The sequence below is a fragment of the Trichomonas vaginalis genome, chromosome III (assembly GCF_026262505.1).
Source record: "Trichomonas vaginalis G3 chromosome III, whole genome shotgun sequence".
NCBI lineage: Eukaryota > Parabasalia > Trichomonadida > Trichomonadidae > Trichomonas > Trichomonas vaginalis.
In genome coordinates this window covers 8,037,370-8,060,621 of record NC_067205.1, presented here as the reverse complement: position 1 = coordinate 8,060,621, position 23,252 = coordinate 8,037,370, and the positions used below count along the sequence as shown (strand labels likewise).

At 31.4% G+C, this 23,252-nt stretch overlaps 14 protein-coding genes across 14 annotated transcripts, besides 4 other annotated features; 6 read left to right on the top strand and 8 right to left on the bottom strand.

Moving 5' to 3' along the window:
• Positions 1 to 846: 846 nt before the first annotated feature.
• On the bottom strand, positions 847 to 1,857 carry TVAGG3_0662650 (protein folding; the record flags this gene model as incomplete). Its single annotated transcript, XM_001328118.2, has 1 exon — positions 847 to 1,857. One exon carries the CDS (start codon positions 1,855 to 1,857, stop codon positions 847 to 849), a length of 1,011 nt encoding a protein of 336 aa, XP_001328153.1.
• Positions 1,858 to 2,383: 526 nt separating this feature from the next.
• TVAGG3_0662640 (transcription-initiator DNA-binding domain ibd family) lies at positions 2,384 to 4,183 on the top strand (the record flags this gene model as incomplete). The annotated part of the gene is made up of 1 exon (XM_001328119.2): positions 3,159 to 4,052. The coding sequence occupies one exon, from the start codon at positions 3,159 to 3,161 to the stop codon at positions 4,050 to 4,052; it is 894 nt and encodes a 297-aa protein (XP_001328154.1).
• Positions 4,184 to 4,521: 338 nt separating this feature from the next.
• Positions 4,522 to 4,879, top strand: TVAGG3_0662630 (uncharacterized protein; the record flags this gene model as incomplete). The annotated part of the gene is made up of 1 exon (XM_001328120.2): positions 4,533 to 4,817. One exon carries the CDS (start codon positions 4,533 to 4,535, stop codon positions 4,815 to 4,817), a length of 285 nt encoding a protein of 94 aa, XP_001328155.1.
• A 787-nt stretch (positions 4,880 to 5,666) lies between these two features.
• TVAGG3_0662620 (thiol peroxidase) lies at positions 5,667 to 6,248 on the top strand (the record flags this gene model as incomplete). The annotated part of the gene is made up of 1 exon (XM_001328121.2): positions 5,689 to 6,192. The coding sequence occupies one exon, from the start codon at positions 5,689 to 5,691 to the stop codon at positions 6,190 to 6,192; it is 504 nt and encodes a 167-aa protein (XP_001328156.1).
• Positions 6,249 to 6,786: 538 nt separating this feature from the next.
• TVAGG3_0662600 (regulation of response to stimulus) lies at positions 6,787 to 8,439 on the top strand (the record flags this gene model as incomplete). Its single annotated transcript, XM_001328122.1, has 1 exon — positions 6,787 to 8,439. The coding sequence occupies one exon, from the start codon at positions 6,787 to 6,789 to the stop codon at positions 8,437 to 8,439; it is 1,653 nt and encodes a 550-aa protein (XP_001328157.1).
• An 81-nt stretch (positions 8,440 to 8,520) lies between these two features.
• TVAGG3_0662610 (ribonuclease inhibitor domain-containing protein) lies at positions 8,521 to 8,931 on the top strand (the record flags this gene model as incomplete). Its single annotated transcript, XM_001328123.1, has 1 exon — positions 8,521 to 8,931. The coding sequence occupies one exon, from the start codon at positions 8,521 to 8,523 to the stop codon at positions 8,929 to 8,931; it is 411 nt and encodes a 136-aa protein (XP_001328158.1).
• A 226-nt stretch (positions 8,932 to 9,157) lies between these two features.
• TVAGG3_0662590 (uncharacterized protein) lies at positions 9,158 to 10,891 on the bottom strand (the record flags this gene model as incomplete). Its single annotated transcript, XM_001328124.1, has 1 exon — positions 9,158 to 10,891. One exon carries the CDS (start codon positions 10,889 to 10,891, stop codon positions 9,158 to 9,160), a length of 1,734 nt encoding a protein of 577 aa, XP_001328159.1.
• Positions 10,892 to 11,108: 217 nt separating this feature from the next.
• TVAGG3_0662580 (uncharacterized protein) lies at positions 11,109 to 12,779 on the top strand (the record flags this gene model as incomplete). The annotated part of the gene is made up of 1 exon (XM_001328125.1): positions 11,109 to 12,779. The coding sequence occupies one exon, from the start codon at positions 11,109 to 11,111 to the stop codon at positions 12,777 to 12,779; it is 1,671 nt and encodes a 556-aa protein (XP_001328160.1).
• A 335-nt stretch (positions 12,780 to 13,114) lies between these two features.
• TVAGG3_0662570 (serine-type endopeptidase protein) lies at positions 13,115 to 14,233 on the bottom strand (the record flags this gene model as incomplete). Its single annotated transcript, XM_001328126.1, has 1 exon — positions 13,115 to 14,233. One exon carries the CDS (start codon positions 14,231 to 14,233, stop codon positions 13,115 to 13,117), a length of 1,119 nt encoding a protein of 372 aa, XP_001328161.1.
• A 699-nt stretch (positions 14,234 to 14,932) lies between these two features.
• On the bottom strand, positions 14,933 to 15,343 carry TVAGG3_0662560 (ribonuclease inhibitor domain-containing protein; the record flags this gene model as incomplete). Its single annotated transcript, XM_001328127.1, has 1 exon — positions 14,933 to 15,343. One exon carries the CDS (start codon positions 15,341 to 15,343, stop codon positions 14,933 to 14,935), a length of 411 nt encoding a protein of 136 aa, XP_001328162.1.
• An 81-nt stretch (positions 15,344 to 15,424) lies between these two features.
• TVAGG3_0662550 (regulation of response to stimulus) lies at positions 15,425 to 17,323 on the bottom strand (the record flags this gene model as incomplete). Its single annotated transcript, XM_001328128.1, has 1 exon — positions 15,425 to 17,323. The coding sequence occupies one exon, from the start codon at positions 17,321 to 17,323 to the stop codon at positions 15,425 to 15,427; it is 1,899 nt and encodes a 632-aa protein (XP_001328163.1).
• Positions 17,324 to 17,625: 302 nt separating this feature from the next.
• TVAGG3_0662540 (thiol peroxidase) lies at positions 17,626 to 18,211 on the bottom strand (the record flags this gene model as incomplete). Its single annotated transcript, XM_001328129.2, has 1 exon — positions 17,653 to 18,156. The coding sequence occupies one exon, from the start codon at positions 18,154 to 18,156 to the stop codon at positions 17,653 to 17,655; it is 504 nt and encodes a 167-aa protein (XP_001328164.1).
• Positions 18,212 to 18,248: 37 nt separating this feature from the next.
• Positions 18,249 to 19,091: a mobile genetic element.
• A 334-nt stretch (positions 19,092 to 19,425) lies between these two features.
• Positions 19,426 to 19,463: a mobile genetic element.
• A 1,177-nt stretch (positions 19,464 to 20,640) lies between these two features.
• Positions 20,641 to 20,677: a mobile genetic element.
• A 424-nt stretch (positions 20,678 to 21,101) lies between these two features.
• Positions 21,102 to 23,252: part of a mobile genetic element that runs on past the window's edge.
• On the bottom strand, positions 21,786 to 22,313 carry TVAGG3_0662500 (protein of unknown function, DUF4107 family; the record flags this gene model as incomplete). The annotated part of the gene is made up of 1 exon (XM_051242060.1): positions 21,786 to 22,313. The coding sequence occupies one exon, from the start codon at positions 22,311 to 22,313 to the stop codon at positions 21,786 to 21,788; it is 528 nt and encodes a 175-aa protein (XP_051088647.1).
• TVAGG3_0662490 (uncharacterized protein) lies at positions 22,539 to 23,114 on the bottom strand (the record flags this gene model as incomplete). The annotated part of the gene is made up of 1 exon (XM_051242059.1): positions 22,539 to 23,114. One exon carries the CDS (start codon positions 23,112 to 23,114, stop codon positions 22,539 to 22,541), a length of 576 nt encoding a protein of 191 aa, XP_051088646.1.

The following is a 23,252-nucleotide window of genomic DNA, read 5'->3' as shown; positions in this document are numbered from 1 at the left end:
TAAGTAACTTGTGTACAATCGTATGTGGCATGCTTTAGTTCTTGAAGTTTATGGATGATGTGCTCTAAATGTGTCTTAAGATTATTGAAAAATGGCTGATATCCATTGTTAATAAAAGTATTTACAGTATGATGATATTTATTCCATTGTTTAATGTATGAATCACAAAGTCTTTTACATGTGTTCGACATTTCTAGCTTTGTTTTTGTATTTACTTGTGATTTATTATTTAATGATTTTACATTTTGTATCAAAACATCAAATTGATTTACTGTTTCCTTTGATTGAATAATTAAATCAGGAAAATAGAAATCTATTGCTAATTTAGTGCTTATTTGACTTAAATTATTAAAATATTGAATTAAATTTTCTTTTAATTCCATTAATTTCTGAAGATCTGAATTGTTTGATATAAATTTTGAATCTCTTTTTCGTGCTGTAAGTGGGTGTTGACTCTTGGTGGAATTTCGAAAAGTTGATAAAGAACGAGTAGTTAAAGGAGACAATGGTGGTTGAGAAACTGAATGTGTTGCTGATAAATCAATGTTTATTTGAGGAATTTGCATTGAATTTTTTTGAAATTAGAAATAATAAAATATCTTTTAGAAAAAATGAAAATTCAATACAAAAAGATTTAATACCGAAAAATTAGCAAGAATATATTGAAGTTATTTTGGAATTTCTAGAGAAATTTTATTCGTATTTGGAGATTTCAAATTTCTAAGATAGTATATATAAGAAAGGAAAGAATTCATTTATTTATATGATAGAAAAAGAGGTAAAGAAACATATACAAATTTAAAATAAACAATTACCTCAACAGAAAGAAGAATAAAATATAACAATCTAGAATAATGATGAAATGGCCTGTCTTTGTTCTGGTGTCAACCTGTTAGGGAAGTCAACTTTGAACTTGACAATAAAATTGCCACGAAGTTCAGATTTGGCAATGACCATTCCATGTTCTGGTATAATCTCTTTGTATCCGGACTCTATTGGTCCATTAATTTCTTTCGTTACGGTCTGACCATCAATATCAAGGGTATTGAGTGTAAAACCTAGAAGTGCTTGTTTTAATGTAATGTGCACAGTCTCCTGAATATCATTTTCAATTCTTTTGAACTTTGGATGAGGAACTTCGATGGCTTTGAAAATAATATCTTCTGCAGGCTTATTAACCAGTTTATTTCCTTGGCCTGATGCTACAATTTCAGCACCGGATTCAATGCCAGGGTAAAGAGAAACTGTGCAGTTCTTTGTCTCCAAAGATCCTTCGCGACAACGAGCTACTTTGAAGACTTTCTTGGTTCCTTTTTGGAGTTCTTCGAGAGTGCAATAAACTTTGACGATAATTGGACCCATTAAAGAAGATAATGATTCCTCTTCTTCATCATATACTTCACTTGAAGCAGCAGAACTAACACCAAATGTTGATCTTTCATATTGTGGTTGCGGATTGGATGCAAAGCGTGCATGTACTGGGCAGGATTGCATTCTTGGCGGTGGATAATTAACTCTTGATGGAATTTCATTAGCATTATTGGATGCCACGCCAGAGGGTCCATAAAACTTATCATATAAATCATCTAACTGGGTTCTGGAGTTAGGTGAATATGGATTTCTTGCTCTCCTGCGTCCAGGAAGCGATCCGGTCATATCATATTGTCTTCTTTCATTGTCGTCAATCAATATTTTGTACGCATTTGTGATTTCAGCAAATTTCTTTGTCGTCCATTCAACATTATCGGGATTTTTGTCCGGATGGAATTCGATAGCTAATTGCTTGTATTTCTTCTTTATTTCTTCCTTGGTGGCAAGTCTTGAAACACCTAATATCTCGTATAGATCATCGTCCATAGAATTTACGAAATTTTTAGTACTCTGAATTTTTGTATGACATTTAATTTGGTTTACACCTAATCAAATTCTTATCAAGTGTTTTACATATAAATTGATGATTTAATGGTCGACCCCATCAAAATTCATTTATCCACAAAAGTGACGCCTTATCAAAATTGAATACATATTGACCTTTTATCTTTGATTTTGAGAGATTTGTTAGTGTGGTCGATGTATTATCATATTTATCTTATATAAATACATATTTTGGATTAAATTTTATTCGATACTAGGCAAAAGTGACATCGGTGGGAAAGTGACATTTAATAATTTCGAACATTTGATTTATTCTGAGATTGAAAGATTCTCAATTCTTTATTGCTCATATTGAGCAGCTACGAAGGATAAAAAACTACGATTGACGATCGAATTCATTGCATAACATGGATAACCATTCAAATCAGAAATTCTGAGATAAAATTTTAATTGAAATAAAATCATTTCCCAAGAGTAGAAAAATATGCACAATTAAGAAAACCATCCTAAAATAATGGTTTTTGGTGGCCGGGGTAAATTGCTTCAAATTTGTAATTCCAATTTTATTGAGATTATTTGAGATTATTGTGTTTTAGTCATTTCAAATGTTTTATTTTTATACATATAACCTCTTCTACTAATTAATTAATCAAATTTGTCCTAATATCATCTGTTATTCACAATATCGGATTTTATCAGGAAATTATAGAGGCTATGCTACATACACTAATATAAAATATGCATTGAATAATGCATTCTTTGCTTGTTCCCCAAATTTATGAAATTATGAAATCTTATTAAAAAAAATGATACATAAAATTATGTTTTATGCAATATGAATATATATATTTTTAACTTTTCTATAATTCTTTTTGTCAATGAGAGTTTAAAACTATAATTATTAGATTCTAACATTAATATAGACTATTAAGTTTCTCTTTGAGAGCACTATATGCGTAGGCTGCGGACATATTTTCCAAGAGCATTGGCCTGATACCCAGTAAATGATGTTTTATTGAAAATTATTTGGATATTTCTTCCATCTACTATTCGATTCATTCAAAACAAAGACATGAAATAGACATCCCGTTATTAAATAAATAAAGATATTTCCTGATTTGCTGGAAATTTTTTTATAAAGATGCGAGAATCACAAATTTGATCATGGATTTAGCTAATTGTATATTTTCTTTATCAGAATTTGTTTTAAAACGAATAGATCTTGCATAGCGAGATTTTCAAACCGTAAATTTATATTGAAAATTCTTTTATCGTTCACGAAAATGGAATCTCCGTGCTCACCATCTTCCTCAGCATCATTGAATGTTCCCATCACATTTTGGAACATGCTATCTCCGGAAGATCAAGCGGAGTACATAGATCTTCGTACTCAATTCCATAATTCGTCGACACGAGAAAGGCACGGCTCTTCAATCCAAGGTGACTTACAGACAATCAAAGCATACATTGAACGCAGAAGTGAATTGCAAGAAATTCGAAGTATCGTTTGCGGAATTTGTTTTGCTGGTTCCTTTATTTGCGTCAATACATCTCAACTTAAATGTTTATTAGGGAGATGCAAATCAAGTATTAACAATGGATTTCAAATCTTAGGATATTTTTCTGCAAAAACTAAAGTTAGGCAATGTATTGTTCCTGTCTTACCATCTCTCTTACGAGATTCATCTCTTCTTAGACAATGGACAATTCGATGCACAGAAAATACGATTAGGATACCACCACCTCAATTGGCCCCATCAGCTCCACCGAGAAAACCTTTACCAACTCCAAATATAAATCGTGGAAATGGACCTTTACCAACACCTATGATTAATAATATTAGCACTTTAACCAATTCTCTTCAAATTAAGAATCCTAATTCAAATTCAACACCAACTCAAAAATTGAGTCCAACTACAGATGGCCTATCCCCGCCAATTACTCCGTTCTTTGACCCCCCTCCAGAATATTCTACATTTGAAAATATTCTCCCTGCTTCAGCTCCTAGACCAGTATCAATGCCCAATATATATTTCGATATGAATCCTTCTATCGATAAGATCGATAATTCTAACGAAGATTTCCAAGATTCTTTCGATATTCCATTAATTGATAGAGCTGAAAACTTTGAGCAGGATATGGCAGATTGGACTAAGTTTGAGACTGTATTTCCTTAATAAATTTGTATTTTAATTACTTTTTTTTATTTTTATCTTCAATATCTGCATGAAAAAGAGTATCGACCCGAATTCTCAAGCAAATTAGAAATCCTATTTCAAAGGCCTTTATAAACCTCTATAAATTTTCCCCGTTATAATTATAAAAAATAACAATTTGTTTTTAAATCTACTTTACAGTTGGAACGTACCTACTATTATGTAATTTTCAGTTAATTTAAACAATGAATTAAAAATTTCATAATTCAATTTGCGGAGTTAACTATTTTTGTACTGAAGTTTTATCTTACAATTTGATAAGTGTTTCAAAATTATAAATATTCCATCCAATGACATAATCCGCAAACTTTTTTTGAATTGAAAAGTGTCAAGGGGGAAAAAATGCAACAATAAATATTTCTATCCTCATGATATTTGTTCAATTTTTTTCTAATTTTCCAAAAACGTCAAAACCGGCAATCATTTGAGAGCTGTTTAAAAATGTTAGCCCTCCTATTCTCACTTGTGGCATGCGAGGATTCCGATGAGCTCGTACCCCTTAAAATATCAATGGCTGGAAAGGTAGCAATTCCAACTGCTTCCCTTATCTTTTTAACGATATTTTCGATAGCATTATATTTTCTTGCAGGAAGGCACCTTGCTGATGATGTTCCCCTTGATAAAGTAATGATAATGGAAGATTCTAACTCAGAAAGTATTAATAACGAAAGCGAAGATGAAGAATCGCATCCTGAAGCTGAACCAGTTATACTTGATGAACTTTAATAAGCACCAAGCCATTTTGTTACAAAATTATTGATATGCTTCTGAGCATATTAATTAAATATTATTCATTGATTTCCATTGTTACAAAATTTTTAATTAATACATTTTTATTTCAACTAAAAATTTAATTCATTTATTTCCATTCGATTTTGATATAAAATATGTAGCAAAATATTTTTGTAAATATTTTTGTAAAAAAAATAATAATGAAAAAATAAATCTTTTGGTATTTATAATCTAAATATCCTTGACGATCGAAATTTGATCTTAGAGTTTGAAATCTCAATCTGCTGTATGAAATATGAATTTTGACAGAAAAAGATAGCCAAGGAGAGTAGAATTAAAATAACTTATCAATGTTGATGGAAATATAACCAATATTTCATTTGAATGGAAAAATGTTTTCAAAATTTTGATCGTGTTTTTTATGATAAGTAAAATAATTACCCATTCTTCTCAATTTGAATTTAGATATTTGCAACAATAAAATTGATATCTCCGATTGATTTGTTTATTATAGAACGATTATATGAATACCCAAATATCAGTTTCAAATTTGGCTAATTCAAAATTTTTGTGAGTAAAATTTTTGATGGGTTTGATGATAGTTTGTAAATATAATATAGAGTTAAATTAGCATAAATAGTTTTTGTCACATTTTTCATGTTTGAGAACATTTTATCAATTGAGAGCAAAATTTATTCATTCAAAAATTTTCGCAAGAAAAGCAATGAATAGAATAATTTAAAAATTCATTGACGATTGCTGAATGTGAAATAAAATAGTTTATAAAATACAAAGTGATCGCAGAAATAAGTTTTGATAAAGATTTTGATAAAAAAATTAGCCAGAAGAAGTCACTTCATTTTTAATGACAACAGCTCTCCAAGGCAATCCAGTTACAGTCAAGGGCAACTTCGTTAAGGTTGGCCAACAAGCTCCAGAATTCGAGCTTGTCAAGGGTGACTTAAGCTCTTTCCACCTTTCTGATGTTAAGGGCAAGTATGCTGTTCTCAACATCTTCCCATCCATGGATACCGGTGTTTGCGCCGCCTCCGTCCGCAAGTTCAATGTCCTTGCTACATCACTTTCCGACACCGTTGTTCTTGCAATTTCAAAGGACTTACCATTTGCACAGACAAGATTCTGCGCAAACGAAGGCATCAAGAACGTCATTCCTCTTTCTGACTTCAGATACACATCACACTTTGCTGAAGACTACGGTGTTCTCCTTGCCAGTGGTCCAATGAACGGTCTCTTAGCACGTGCCGTTGTTGTTCTTGATCCAACAGGCAAGGTCATCTATACAGAAATGGTTCCAGAAATCACACACGAACCAAACTACGATGCTGCTATGGCCGCTCTTAAGCACTAAAATCTTTCTATGAATTTACTTGAATTTAACTAATTTTTAATAATTCTTTCTAATGTCTTTAAGATATATTATTTATTTTATTGTTTCATTGATTTTACCATTTATTTTTTGATATATTACTTATTGGATATAAATTATGGTATTTTAAGATAGTGTAATGCCTCTCGGATGATATTTGATGATTACATCATATGAAACAATATCCTATCATGTCTTTTAGGATATAAAATTGTGAGATTATGCAATTTGAACAGACAGATTCCCAATAGCACATTCGATGAGATATACCTGGAAAATGTACCAACGTACATGAGTTCATTTTTCAAATGAAAACGTTTTTGGATTTTGAGTAAGATTCCTAATGAAAATTACATAGATAACAATCGCACATTATATAAAGTACAAGAAGGTAAAACTGATGTTGTTATTTTATCTCAGTGTGAAGTCATTTTTGGAAAAGATAAATCAAATTATTGTTTCCAACTTGTTACAACTTCTCTTAAATCGTTTACATTCGAACCAAATCCGAATTTACAAAATATTAATAACTATGCGTTCTATAATTGCATTAATCTTCTTTCGATTGATCTCCAAATGTGCACAAAACTTGAATGTATTGGTGAATATGTGTTCTATAACTGCAATTCCGTTGCATCTATCTCACTTCCAGAGGGCTTACAATCAATCAAAAGTTATTGTTTCTACAAACTTAAAATAACGTCAATCAACATTCCTTCCACTGTTTCTTCTATAGAAGATTTCGGAATTGCATCCATCACCACATTGACAAGAATAACTTTTTCTCCAAACTCCCAATTAACTTCAATTGTGATGTCAGCATTTCATACCACTAGCTTTGTATCATTCACCATTCCAGATAACGTGAAAAGCATCAATGGAGGTGCATTCTTCGGAAATTCTGTAATGGAAAATATCTATGTCTCAAACGAAAACCAGAAATTCTGGAGTGACTCATTTATCGTTTACACCAACGATAATGCCACAATTGTTTACTGTGCTCCGAATTCTGGCTTGACTTCTTTCACAATTCCAGATACCGTTAAAACCATCAACGATGGCTGTTTCCTTCATTCCAAACTCCAATCATTAGTTATTCCAGACTCGGTTTCAAAATTAGGGCAGTATTCTTTTTCGAGAATGAGAAGTATTAAAAAGATAATTCTTCCAGCAACGATAACAATAATCCCAATTGCATGTTTTGAATCCTGCTCAATAACAGAAATGACAGTTCCAGAAGGCGTCACAAAAATTCAAACTCAAGGCTTTGCATACTGCTCTTCTTTGACCTTATTAGTTCTACCATCAACACTAGAAGATATTGGTGGTAATGCACTCCCTATGAGTAGCAAACTTGAAATTAGATTATCAGGAAATGATGTTTTCTTAGATACTCAATTTTTGCTTTTTACAAGCCAAAATACAACACTGGTTTTGCTTTTAGATTCCAGTGCAAATTCAGTTGTTATTCCTTCAACAGTCAAGACAATAAGAAATTCAGCATTTAAAGATAAAATTAATTTAGTTTCCGTTTCTTTTGATGGAGTACCAGAACTTGAGGTAATAGAAGCTAAAGCATTTATTGGCTGCAAAAAGTTATCATCCTTTCCAATAAGTCCAAAATTAGTTTCGATTGGAGAGTCAAGTTTTCAAGATACAAATTTAGGAGGAGAATTAAATTTCCCTTCTACTTTGACAAATATCGATAGCAACGCGTTTAACGATTTAAGTAATATTGAGATATTATCTTTTTCATCGACAAATAATTTAACAATAGGAAGCTATGCCTTCAGTGGTTGTTCATCAATAAAATCAATCACTCTGCCATCGAGTGCAAATGTTTTCTTAGGAAATTATGTTTTCAGCGGCATCCGAAAAGTCAAAGAATTTACATTCACCAACAACATCAAGAAATCAGGATTAGGGTGTTTCATGAACAGCAGTTTCGAAACATTCACATTCGAAAACGACATTTTTTGTTCGAACGAACTCCCTTCATCATTTTTCAAAGATTGTTGCAATTTAAGTCTCATCTCTATTCCATCTAACATTACCACACTTGGCACCGAATGTTTGAGCAACACAGGCATCACCGATCTTTATCTTCCCGACTATGTTGAAACACTTGGTCTTCAATGTCTTAAAGACTGCACATCACTCGAATCTGTTCACATTTCATCAACAAGCAAACTCGAGCATATCGAATTTGGTGTTTTCAGTGGATGCTGATCACTCCGCTCATTTTCAGAATTCGAAAGCACATACTTCTGTGTTGACAACGGTGCTATCTATTCTAAAGATCGTCGTCGTATGTACATCTACCCACCTGCAAGTCCTAAATCATTTGTTTCACTTTCCGACAAAGTCAGCAACATCGAGAACGGTGCATTCATCTCATGCAGTCACTTAACATCTATCCTTATTCCAGACAACTCAGTTGTTAACATCGGTCACAGTGCATTCATGGGCTGCACCCATCTTCGTCATCTCACCATTCCTCTTTGTGTTCAAAGCATTGGCGAGAATGCATTTTCAGGTTGTGACTCACTTGTTTGTGTTGAATTTGAGAACAAAAGTTCAACATTCAAAACACTTCTTGTTTCACGCGGCATGAAATCGAAGTGTCTTATTCCATGTGGTTTAATCACATGCAATGCACACTTTAATTTCTTTTCTAACAGTATTTCTATTTTATCTCTTTCTGTATTTATTTTGATATGATATCCTTAAAAACTTGTTTTATTTTACTTTGTTTCCATCTTTTATTCAATTTATATGAAAATAATGATATAAATCGATTTCCTTTGACATTATTTGGGAAATTGCATAACTTCCTTATTTAATTTGTTTTAATTATCATCTTTTTGTCAGCGATAACAATATTTAATATAAAATCAAATTTTTTTATTTAACTGTAAAATGATTATGTAACAACAAAATTGAATAATTAATTATCAAGATAATTGTATTCTTCAAAAGGATGCAATAACTCATTAATTTGATCCAAGTTTACTCTCAATCCAATTATCTCCATTGCTTTATCCCACATCCCTTTAAACCATGAGAAAATTGCGCAAATCTTTGAAGGGCAAAAACTATATGCAGTAACTGCTATTCCTCCTAAAATGCTAGCAACAATTTGGATGTTTTTAAGTGCTTCCATTTTTTTCGAATCATTTACTAATGAGATTGCTTTTTCTGGAATATCATCTGGTATTTTATTATAAATTAGTTTTGTATAATCTTTTGATTTGATAAGAAGATTTTTTATTGCTGGAAGAGGATTTGCCCATCCAAAATACCACCATGCAAGAGCAATTGAAGCCGCGATAATTGCAATTATGATGAATCTTTCAATCCATTTCTTTCTATTTTTCTCTCTTAATAAAGCACTAAACACATCTCTTATTGTTGAGAATTTATTAATGATATGATCCTTGTGATTTCTTACTAAGTTCATGTAATTTTCTCCTAAATTATTGATGCGATTAATGTAGTTATTTAGTTCCAAACGAAGTTCCGTAACAACATTATTAATCAAAGTTATATCTTCTGTACCAATAGATTCTAATAATTGCAGTCTTGAATTGTTAGCTATCTCAGTTATTTCATGGGCAATTTGTTGTAATCTTTGCTCTATAGCCAATTGATTTTGTCTTCTTTCTTGGGCATTTCTTTCATTATCTGCTGCCTGCTGTTGCAGTAACAATACTCTTTGTCTTTTGATTTGTAATATGTTGGTTATTTTTACATTAATGATATTTCTAACTCTTAACGAAGGTTGAAATTGTTGACAGTAATCTTCATATGTTCTATTGTATTCTGCTTCTAATCTGTCAATAGTTTCAATTGTACTTAAATCTCTATATCTAATAAATAAATTATATAATTCCCTTGTCATTGTATGCAAAAGACCTTCATAAATACCGTATTCGATTGGATTAGAAATACGGAAGATTTCTTGGGGATCAATAAGTAATGGGTTATTTAACATATCAAAAAATTCATTCTGATCTCTTCTGAAATGAATTCTTGCTCCATCCATGATCTTTCTATATAACAAGTTTGAAGTTTGATCACAGTAATTGACAATAGAAAATGCCATATTGCGTTCATGAAGTTCATTACTAATTTGTGAATTTTGAGTGTCATTAATTATTCTTCTGACATCTAAATTAGCAATTCTTTCTTCAAAGCCTGTGATATTAATAATCAGACTTGATCTTTCTGCACGATGATAGATGTATTCGATCATTGGAAGAAATGATAAGTCTGTGAAACTTTGCTGAAAGAAAACAATTGATGAACATTGGGAAATTAATGGCATAAGAAGTGCAAGTAGAGTCTCTGTTTTTATCGTATTAGCGGTGAACCCTTGAACATCAACTAGGAATAAATGCGGATCATTAACTTCTTGTTGTATGTTGAATCTGTTGACCAAATCATTGTATCTCCCAATATATGAAACATACGCTCCATCTGTGTGGCCATTGTAGAGCGGGAAACTTTGATGCTGAACTCTTGAAAAATCTGTTGCAATTCTGGACTTATGAGAACTAGAAACACCAAGGAACAGTATAAAAGCAAATTCTTCTCCATGTGTATTTGCCTGCATGTATTCTATCAAGCCTTCATTATTAATTTCCAATTGTTCCTCATGGTTCTCAATATAATGAAACATTAAAAAAAATGACTTAAATTCCTACTCACTCTCAATTTTTGAATTTAAATTCCTACTCATAAAATCATTCTCCAGCAAAATCAAATATCATACATTATAATACAACAAGTGTTTTTAACATAAAATTTTTATTCTTTTTATGTCCTTTTCAATATTGAAAACAAAAAAATTTCGGTCAAATTTTGTCATTGAATTCGAATTTCATTTTTTAATATCCATGACACAAAACATAATAACAGATATTGATTATGGGATTGCAATTGATACCAATGCTATTATAAGGTATATCGATCAGCATTCTAATAGAGAACCTTTCATTATTGTTTTATTTTTTGGACAATCGGTGGGAAAATCAACATTAATTCAAGAAATATCAGGTGTCCAGCAGGAAATCGGTAATATTTATCATCAAAGAACAACTGGCGAGATCATTACCTACGGTGGACATATTTCTGATATTTATCATAGATTAAATTATCTCAATAATGAAAATATAGATGATGATTTACATGTTTACTTCATAGAAGCAGAAGCAATTAATTCATCATGCCCAAATGAAATTATTGTCGAATTTCTTTTACCATTCTGCTCACTTTGCACTAAATTTGTTAATTGCATTGATAAAAATCCAATAAGCGGAAATGCACAAATTATATCATTGATCAATAAGCACCTTATCAGTAGATATAACAATAGGGAAGAAAACCAATTCTTTTTAAGGAAATTGATAACATTTGTTAGGGATATTCCTGAAACTGAGGATGATATCATGACATATAACGATTTATTGCAAACAATATTCCGGAGATTTGCAAATAGTGATATTGTTCACGAGTTTAGGGACCAGGGAATAGTCCCAGATGTTTCATTTGGCGGAAAGTTCAATCAAAGACATTCTAACAAATTTTTGGTTCCTTTTGTCCAGAAACTTTTCACTAACATTGACAGGAATTTAATTTTTGAATCCACAGAAGATTTTGCTGCACATATTCAAGCATTAAATTATCAAGGAAATTTCTATATAAAATTTGTAAACCCTATTGGAACGTGCGATATATTAGAACGAGAAGTAAATCAAATTTTAAATGAGTTCAAGGAATTGGTGAATCAACAAAACATTGGAGAAGAACAATTCATTGTAATAAAGAATCAAAAAATGCAGAGGTTTGATAGAGTACAAAATGAAAATCATATTCATTCACTGAAAGCTCGAACCTCAAGAACAAAACTTGATATTGAGATGGATAAAATTTTTCATGAAAAAATTCTTAAAATCGAATTGATTAATTCTATTTTACAACAAATTGCAAATAGCAAATTCTATGTTAATTTATCTGCACAAGTTCAGAGAGAGATGCAAAATGCAGCAGATTATATTTTTGATACCATTAAATCAAGAACCGATTCGATTTCGAATTATCAACAATTATTGAATCAATATGTTGAAAACCGTAGAAATCATTGTCTACAGTTAATTAATGAGATCGGAGATGAAGAAAAGATAAAAATACAAAATGATATTAATTCAGTATTTGACTATTTGCTGACATATCATTCATATGCAAATATCAGACAGAATTGGATTTTTTCATCTATTGCCAGATATTTTCATGATGCACCAGATCCAAATCCAAGCATAAGAAAAGTTCAAATCAGGAAAATTAGATGTATTGAGCATACTTATCTTAAGAGATTGCAATCAATACATGTTGGGAACAGAGATTATTTACTTCTTCTTAGAAATATTCCAAATGAAAGGAAATATTTTGATATCATTGCTTCTTTACAAAGAATCAATATCTCCGAAACAGTGATTAAGTCTATTATTAATTCTCCAAATCCTTATCAGCTCATTCATTCTGATATATTTAGATTTATTTGCTTGTAAACATCTCATTTTTTAATCGTTATTTAATTCAGAATGGATTTTCCACTTTAAATTTAAAGAATTAAACTATGAATCACACTTAGCTGAATAAAAATTAGATTAATATAATAATAGATGGTTTAGAAAACAAACATAGACGCTATTTAACAAAATTAATAACAAAGCCGGTTTCTTCAAAGTCTTGTCTAAATATATCATCTGATGAATTCATTACAGTTGTTGTAAAAAGTGGATTATCTAATGTAACTCCTGAAGCTGCATCTGATGTTGTAGCAGTTATTACTGTCTCCTCTTGCATCTCTTCTGAACTGTAACCAGATGAGTCTGAAACAGATTTATGCATTTGTCAGATATGGTGTATCATAAGGTGTCTCTATCGCAGTTAAGAATGGTGTACCGTATGGTGTATATATAGGAGTGATCAGTGGTGTAGGAATCATAGTTCTTGACGGTAAACATTGTCCTTTCCATAAAATCTTTCCAGCTGGACAAGAAGTGCACTGGTCACTTGATGTCCCCGAACATGTTTGGCAGCTAGAATGGCATTGCACACATGTATTTGATGCATAAAATGTTTTTTCCGGGCAAGATGAATAGCATCTGTTATTATACTTGATATATCCTGATTCACACGTCAAGCATGTATTATCATCTCTACAGTCATAACAATGATCGATGCATTTGTAAAGAGTTTTAATTTGGTAACACCCATGAGAATTTTTTTCTTGATAAGTATCGATTCCAGCTTCAACTTTAACTTCACCATCAAACCATGAGTTATCGCCATTTGTTTTATCATAGTACGATGAACCTCCGAATCCACAAGCATAATAATGATAAAGATAAATTCCAACAGTTCCGTAACCACCATTTCCTCCATAGTACCCGCCACCGCCGCCGGCTCCTGGAATAAGATCTCTATCAGTTCCTTTACCTCCTCTTCTCCCTTGCTGATGCTCATCATAACTCAAGCCAAGATAGCCATTAATATAGCCGCCATAGCTATTTTCAGTGCCACCATATCCACCATCTTTGCTTCCGCAGCCCCCAGAGCCACCTCCCGCAAGCATGATTGTTTGATCAGTAATTGAATCTTTCATTTCGCTGTAACCACCACCACCTCCGGAATAATCATTTCCATTTCCACTATTATCATTACCACCGTCGCCGCCCTGACCCGGAGTTCCTCCTTTATTGTATTTATCGCAAGTATTAATTTCTGGAGTTCCGCCAATGACAAAAGTAACGTTTTTGGATCCTCGTATCCTTACATTTGCACTAACTTTAGCACCATTTCCTCCAGTTCCGGCAGAACTTCCATCATTACATGCGTCTCCTCCACGCGCTCCTTGAATTTTAATCTCATAAAGACCAGCAGGGAAAGTGAAATCTCTAGTACCGTTGAAATTGCAAGTCCATTTAACATCCTCGAAAGCAAAAAGGATAAGTAGCATTGATTTAACTTGGATACTGAATTTCAACAGATAAAACTCTCAAAAGAATATTTATCATAGAATATCATTAATGAGAATCGAATCGATTATATTAATAATAAAACAGTACATGAAAAATGCTTTATCAATTAATTGACATAAATAAAAAAAATTGAAATAAAATAAGGTCATTGCTTATTCAATTACAACTTCCTTTCAAGTTAAGTACAATCATTATGAGACAAAATAAATGACAGCATTAAAGAATGATGTTAATATCAAATATATAATCTGGGATTTTTCAATTTTATTCTTAAAGATTTCCAATTAATATAGATCCCGTCCACAAATAATATATAAAATACAAATAAAGAAACAATACATGATTACGCGTTTTTGCATCATTTCTTCACTATGATTATTTCATTAATAATTGAATATTACAAGATCGTGCTCAATTACAAAATAGTTCATTCAAAAATATTTTATCAAAAATGTAAATGATATGACAACTTGTTTCATTTTCAAAAAATATCTAATATTCTAGCCAGCATCCATTTCAGTATAAGAAACATGTTTATATTAAATTAAAATCCATATTTTGAATACCTCAGAAAATTGTAAATATTTAAAATCCATATTTTTGTTTTAAAATCCATATTTTGAATGAAATGATGAATTAATATACAAAGTAATATAAAACGAGTTTGCAATAGTTTATCATATCAAAATAAATACAGAAAGAGATAAAATAGAAATACTGTTAGAAAAGAAATTAAAGTGTGCATTGCATGTGATCAAACCACATGGAATGAGACATTTGGGTTTCGTGCCGCGTGAAACAAGAAGTGTTTTGAATGTTGAACTTTTGTTCTCAAATTCAACACAAACAAGTGAGTCACAACCTGAAAATGCATTCTCGCCAATGCTTTGAACACAAAGAGGAATGGTGAGATGACGAAGATGGGTGCAGCCCATGAATGCACTGTGACCGATGTTAACAACTGAGTTGTCTGGAATAAGGATAGATGTTAAGTGACTGCATGAGATGAATGCACCGTTCTCGATGTTGCTGACTTTGTCGGAAAGTGAAACAAATGATTTAGGACTTGCAGGTGGGTAGATGTACATACGACGACGATCTTTAGAATAGATAGCACCGTTGTCAACACAGAAGTATGTGCTTTCGAATTCTGAAAATGAGCGGAGTGATCAGCATCCACTGAAAACACCAAATTCGATATGCTCGAGTTTGCTTGTTGATGAAATGTGAACAGATTCGAGTGATGTGCAGTCTTTAAGACATTGAAGACCAAGTGTTTCAACATAGTCGGGAAGATAAAGATCGGTGATGCCTGTGTTGCTCAAACATTCGGTGCCAAGTGTGGTAATGTTAGATGGAATAGAGATGAGACTTAAATTGCAACAATCTTTGAAAAATGATGAAGGGAGTTCGTTCGAACAAAAAATGTCGTTTTCGAATGTGAATGTTTCGAAACTGCTGTTCATGAAACACCCTAATCCTGATTTCTTGATGTTGTTGGTGAATGTAAATTCTTTGACTTTTCGGATGCCGCTGAAAACATAATTTCCTAAGAAAACATTTGCATTCGATGGCAGAGTGATTGATTTTATTGATGAACAACCACTGAAGGCATAGCTTCCTATTGTTAAATTATTTGTCGATGAAAATGATAATATTTCGATATTTGCTACATTGTAAAAAGCATAATTACCAATTTTAGTCAGCGAAGAAGGGAAATTTAATTCTCCACTTAAACTGGTATCTTGAAAACTTTCTTCCCCTATTGAGATTAATTTTGGACTTATTGGGAAAGATGATAACTTTGTGCATCCTTTGAAAGCTCTACTATCTATTATTTCAAGATTTGGTACTCCATCGAAAGAAACTGAAACTAAATTAATTTTATCTTTAAATGCGGAACCTCTAATTGTTTTCACAGTAGAAGGAATAACTACAGAAGTAATGGAACTGCTTAACAATTGAGATAAAGTTGTATTTTGATTTGTCAAAAGTAATAATTGATTATCGATGAAAACTTCATTTCCTGACACTTTGATTTCGAGATTATCATTTACCGTGATTGCATTGCCTCCAATATCAACTAGTGTTGAAGGTAGATTTATCAAAGTTAAAGAAGAACAATAAGCAAAAGCTTGTAATTGTATTTTTGTTACACCTTCAGGAATCGTTATTTGAGTAATTGAACTTGATTCGAAACAAGCATTTGGAATTGTTTGAACAGCTGGTAAAACTATTGTTGATATACGTTTCATATTACAAAATGCATAACCTTCTATTTTTGTAACTGAATCTGGGATGATTATTGATTCCATCTTCGAATGAAGAAAACAACCTTCGTTGATTGATGTCACAGTATCTGGAATTGTTAATGAAGTTAAGCCTGAATTAGGAGCACAATATACAATGGTGGTATTATCCTTGGTATATACTACAAATGTGTCACTCCAGAACTTTTCATTGTTATTTGAGACATAAACGTTTCTCATTACTGCATTTCCATAGAAAGCAACACCGCTGATGCTTCTTACTTTTTCAGGAACGGTAAATGATGAAAATGAAGTGGTATGGAAGGCAGATTGATCGATTGAAGTCAATAATGAGTTCGGAGAAAATGTGATTTGTGTCAAAGTAGTTGTTGACGCAATTCCATATTTTGCGATAGAAGAAACTGTAGAAGGAATGTTTATCGATGTGATTTTAAGATTGTAGAAGCAATAACTTTTGATTGATTGTAAGCCTTCTGGGAGTGTAATTGCTGTAACTGATTTGCAGTTGTAAAATGCATATTCACCAATATATTCAAGTTTTGTGCACATTTGGAGATCAATCGAAAGAAGATTAACGCAATTGTAGAATGCATAGCTACCGATACTCCGTAAATTCGGATTTGGTTCAAATGCAAACGATTTAAGAGAATCTGTGGCAAGTTGGAAACAATAATTAGATTTATCTTTTCCAAAAATGACTTCACATTGAGATAAAATAACAATATCGGTTTTACCTTCTTGTACTTTATATAATGTGCGACTGTTATCAATGTATTCTCCATCTTGTTTACTACTCATATATCATAAGCTATTTCATTTAAAAAATGAGGACAAAAACTTTTATATTTTATAAATGTGCTTCAAAGGCAGAAGTCTGTATATTCAACTTAAGAAATTTCTACAAATAAAAATTCATTTCAAGTAATATGATCTTGAAGTGTACGATAAGATTTGTGATATAAGCAGAATCAATATAGCAATCTAACTATTTATCAGAAGCAATATTCAAAAAAATTATTTATAAAGATATGCTAAACTCATGTTCGTTAACATCTCACTAATATCTTAAAGAACTCACACAAAATTTTTCTAAAAAAGCTAAATTAAAGAGAATTCATAGAAAGATTTTAGTGCTTAAGAGCGGCCATAGCAGCATCGTAGTTTGGTTCGTGTGTGATTTCTGGAACCATTTCTGTATAGATGACCTTGCCTGTTGGATCAAGAACAACAACGGCACGTGCTAAGAGACCGTTCATTGGACCACTGGCAAGGAGAACACCGTAGTCTTCAGCAAAGTGTGATGTGTATCTGAAGTCAGAAAGAGGAATGACGTTCTTGATGCCTTCGTTTGCGCAGAATCTTGTCTGTGCAAATGGTAAGTCCTTTGAAATTGCAAGAACAACGGTGTCGGAAAGTGATGTAGCAAGGACATTGAACTTGCGGACGGAGGCGGCGCAAACACCGGTATCCATGGATGGGAAGATGTTGAGAACAGCATACTTGCCCTTAACATCAGAAAGGTGGAAAGAGCTTAAGTCACCCTTGACAAGCTCGAATTCTGGAGCTTGTTGGCCAACCTTAACGAAGTTGCCCTTGACTGTAACTGGATTGCCTTGGAGAGCTGTTGTCATTAAAAATGAAGTGACTTCTTCTGGCTAATTTTTTTATCAAAATCTTTATCAAAACTTATTTCTGCGATCACTTTGTATTTTGTAAACTATTTGTTATAGACCGAAAATAGATTTTTTCGGTTTTCTCTTCAAATAATTGAAAGAATGATACTATTATATGTTTATTATATTATATAGCATATAATCATGCTATAGCCGAAAATTATAAGTTTTGAGAAGATTGAATATAACACAAATAAATTTGAATGTAAGTTAAATTGCTTGTTGTTTTTAATAGCTATTTAATGAGAAATCCAATATTGCAAAATTCAAATTGAATAATTGAAAGAACAGAAAAAGTCATTCTTTTCAATTTCGAATATGTTTCATTGTATTTATAATTATATGGTAAATAAGATATTTAAACTTGATTTTTGAAGGAAAATTCACAAAATTGAATAAATTCAAATAATTTTTATTCCAAAATAAACTAGTTATTTGTGTTTAATACTAATTATCTATTCAAACTACAAAGTTTGTAATTTAAAATATTTTGTGAGATCAGATTGAATTAATTCAAGGTTCTTTTCAATTAATATTCATGACCATATTACGCATTTTCGAACATTCTAAACCAAATATATAAAAATGGGAGACGAATGTTAAATTTGCTAGACATGGGGGAGTTGTCTGCAAAGTTTTAGCTCTTATCTCTAACAAAAAATTAATTTTTAAAAAAATGACCGAATACGTTTCACAGCGAGAAAAAAATAAAAGGCAAGATAGAATTTTCTAGACATAAAGAAGTTGTTTACCGAGTTTTAGCTCTTATCTCTAACAAAAAATTAATTTTTAAAAAAAAAGACCGAATACGTTTCACAGCGAGAAAAAAAATAAAAGGCAAGATAGAATTTTCTAGACATAAAGAAGTTGTTTACCGAGTTTTAGCTCTTATCTCTAACAAAAAATTAATTTTTAAAAAAATGACCGAATACGTTTCACAGCGAGAAAAAAATAAAAGGCAAGATAGAATTTTCTAGACATAAAGAAGTTGTTTACCGAGTTTTAGCTCTTATCTCTAACAAAAAATTAATTTTTAAAAAAAAGACCGAATACGTTTCACAGCGAGAAAAAAATAAAAGGCAAGATAGAATTTTCTAGACATAAAGAAGTTGTTTACCGAGTTTTAGCTCTTATCTCTAACAAAAAATTAATTTTTAAAAAAAAGACCGAATACGTTTCACAGCGAGAAAAAAATAAAAGGCAAGATAGAATTTTCTAGACATAAAGTGTTGTAAACAGAAATTCATCAAAAGTGACACCTCAGAAAAGCTAAAATATTTAATTTTTGGAACTTTTGATAGAGCACGTTTTTAAATATTAATTAATGTAAATATATATTTTGTAAAGATTCTTTTTAATAAAAAATAAAATTTTGAAGAAGAACACAAAATCTTCTGAAAAATAATATCACATAAACTCATATTATTTTCTAATATATAACTATTTTATATAAAAATCAAATTCAATGATCTTAAAAGCGAAGGATAAACCTCAAAATTTACGAATATAATGAGTGGGAATATAATGCTTATCTATCATAAAACCATATGAAATATCAATTTTTGCTTTACGCCTAATTTTTGACGACAATTAGCAAAAAAATGTTAAATGTTAACACTCAGTCCATTTGAATATGAAAAATAAAATTGACTTTGATTAAATGTTTTTATTTATCATGCAATTCTTCTTGCGACCAAAGATTTGAATAAAAGTTCAAAAAATAAGATAGCTTAAAAAATAATATACGGTAGTGTTTACTAATAGATGAATAGTATATAAATTCTATTAAAATGGATTTGATCCAAAAAAATATAAAACCAAAAATAATTGTTATAATTTAAATGAAGAAGTAATTTAAAACGATTTTATTTATGATCAAATTTTATATATTTTTTTGGATCAAATCCATTTTAATAGAATTTATATACTATTCATCTATTAGTAAACACTACCGTATATTATTTTTTAAGCTATCTTATTTTTGAACTTTTATTCAAATCTTTGGTCGCAAGAAGAATTGCATGATAAATAAAAACATTTAATCAAAGTCAATTTTATTTTTCATATTCAAATGGACTGAGTGTTAACATTTAACATTTTTTGCAAATTGTCGTCAAAAATTAGGCGTAAAGCAAAAATTGATATTTCATATGGTTTTATGATAGATAAGCATTATATTCCCACTCATTATATTCGTAAATTTTGAGGTTTATCCTTCGCTTTTAAGATCATTGAATTTGATTTTTATATAAAATAGTTATATATTAGAAAATAATATGAGTTTATGTGATATTATTTTTCAGAAGATTTCATTCTATATGCCTATGAAAAGTACTCTCAAAACTAACTTTTTCCTAATTATAATTAAATCTAGAATATTGTATTATGCTTAGTATTATTTCATTTTTCTCATTCAATTTAGAATTTACAAATGTCAAAAAATTGAGAGCTGTCACTTTTGATGAATTTCTGTTTATTACAAAAGAAGTTGTTTACCGAGTTTTAGCTCTTATCTCTAACAAAAAATTAATTTTTAAAAAAATGAACGAATACGTTTCACAGCGAGAAAAAAATAAAACTGTACACTGATTTTCATTTTCATTTCCAGTCACTTTACTTATTATTTTTTCTTTTTTTCATTTTAATTATAAATTATTTCATAATACGTTTATTTACGTTACCATTTTCTTTATTCTTTTGAATTCCATACTAGACACTTATAGAATATTTTGATTGTTAACGTACTTCATTAGAATGAATCCTTACAAAGGGTATGTCGATCGAATTTACCTAATTGGTATTTCCAATCAGATTGAAGAAGGTAAAATGACATGGGAAGAAGCTTGCACCCATGTTCCCATCGCCCCAACCCTTCAATCAAATGATTTCAAATATTTAGATGTAGTTAGTATACATATCTTCAGTACGGTGGCACTGCGCGCCATCTTACCGAAGATATGTCAATCTGACACTTTTACAAAACCACTAACGTATATTTTACATCGCATATGCAATATTTCTAATAACCTTAAACTATTTCTGCCACGTAAAGTATTTATCACATAAACCACCTCATCTCACCTCTCTGTACGTTATATATTGTGCGCAGGTCATTGCCCATGGCAACTCCCCGCGACACAATGCACGTGCATGAAAAAATAAACGTTCTCACTAACGTTCACACTAGCGTTCTCATTTACAAAAGTATTGCAACTCTTTCCATTGCTGTGCTTCACATAATAGTTCATATTCTTCAGTATCACTACTGTCGCTCCAATCGTCAGAGTCAAAGTCGTTGTCATAATTAATGTTTATAAGTTTTGACAAAGCTAATGAAACACGCTTACCGTTTGTATCTACTGCTTGTATATATCTTCCATTATGTTTGCTATCATAAATGCTTAAACTAACTTTACCCTTTCTCCCTCGTATCTGATAGAATGTATTTTCATGAGGAACGAAGAACAAATTCTTGAACTCATGACCGTTGTAGTTTGTTATCTCAATAGTTTTCGTCATTACATCCAAATAAAAATTTTCAGTAAAAATAAAACTAACGTTAAAAATTTCTTATAAGATAAACGTTCTCATTGCTTTATAACTCTCTTCCTTGGTTTCTTTTTAGTTGCTTTCTTCACGTCTGTCTCCAACTTGACTGTCTTTCTTCTTCGTCCATAATGATACCAATTACTTCCACCAGTCAATGGGTCAAATGGTCTTTCGTAAGGGTTTCCATACATTCCATAGGGACCATACGGAAGAACTACTGGTGGAGAAGAAACATTTTCTTTAGTTCCATCGAATCTATTTAAATGCATTGTTTCACCTTTCATCTGGTCATTAAAGTCTTTTGCGTGTTTTGCAAACTCATCGTCCTTTCCTAAAGCATTTTCTGACTCAGTCGCAACCAAATTAGATGCTTTATTTATGAGCCCTATTTTATTTAATCTTAACTTCTTTGCAACCCAGCCTCCAATCTTCCCTTTATTTGCATCTAATGTCTTCGAAACCCTTCCTCCACTCATTTTATTTACTGCGTCATAAGCTCCAAGTGCTTTTGCTCCAAATGCTAATGCTTTTGTTCCCATTGCGCCTAAAGCTGCCCAAGCTACCATTTACACCATATTAAAATCATCTCTCTTCAATATTATCTCATAAAAGTTCTCGTTACTGGAGAAAGTCAATGAAACATAAGCGTTCTCACGGGCTTCGCCCTCACCGCTTTGCGGTCTATCTAACTTCTTTCTTATATCATCTATACGCTTCAAAATGTCTGAACAATTGCTAACATCTTCTACAACAGTTATTTCATCATGAATGACCTTCAAGAACAAGCTCATTTAATATGCTATTAAAATCATCTCAATAATGAGTCCATCCTTTCCATCTTTAGGTAGCACAACATCTTTCATTGAAGAAGGTTCGACAAGTCTTATGTTAAACTTACTGACAAAGTTTGTTATACTATAATGCTTCGGCGGCGAATACATGTAGTTTGAAAGACATAATATAGATTCTTCAGCAAATTCACTTATACTGGATTTTATAACAATGTTCTCACGAGACCAAATACCACCAATTGACAATCTTGTAAGCAATCCTGCTGAACCTTCTACTGTAAACGTCGATGGTAACATTCCACGAAGGTCATCTATTGACATCGTTGAGTCACTGAATTTAAATATTTTCTTAAAGCAATCGTCATTATCTAACCATGCAATAGCTTTGAAGTTTTCATTCGAATATACATCTGCTTCATTAAATGTAAAACCTGACTTCTTTGCAGAGATGACTTTAAAATCTATTGAGTTTGTTTCAAAATTATATGCTATGGTAACTTCTGAAGGCAATGGATGTCCTTCCGCAGTCAGTTGTTCTCTCACTACCGTTTGAAGCTTTGTATTAAAAACTTTCATGTCATCTCCTGTATCTAAGTTCACATACACAGCAACAGGAAAACTATCTTGCTTCTTTGTTTCATCATTATACCTCAAAACATTAAAGTTCTTCAATAATATTGTTCTTCCTGCTGGAATACTTCGAACCTGTCTGAT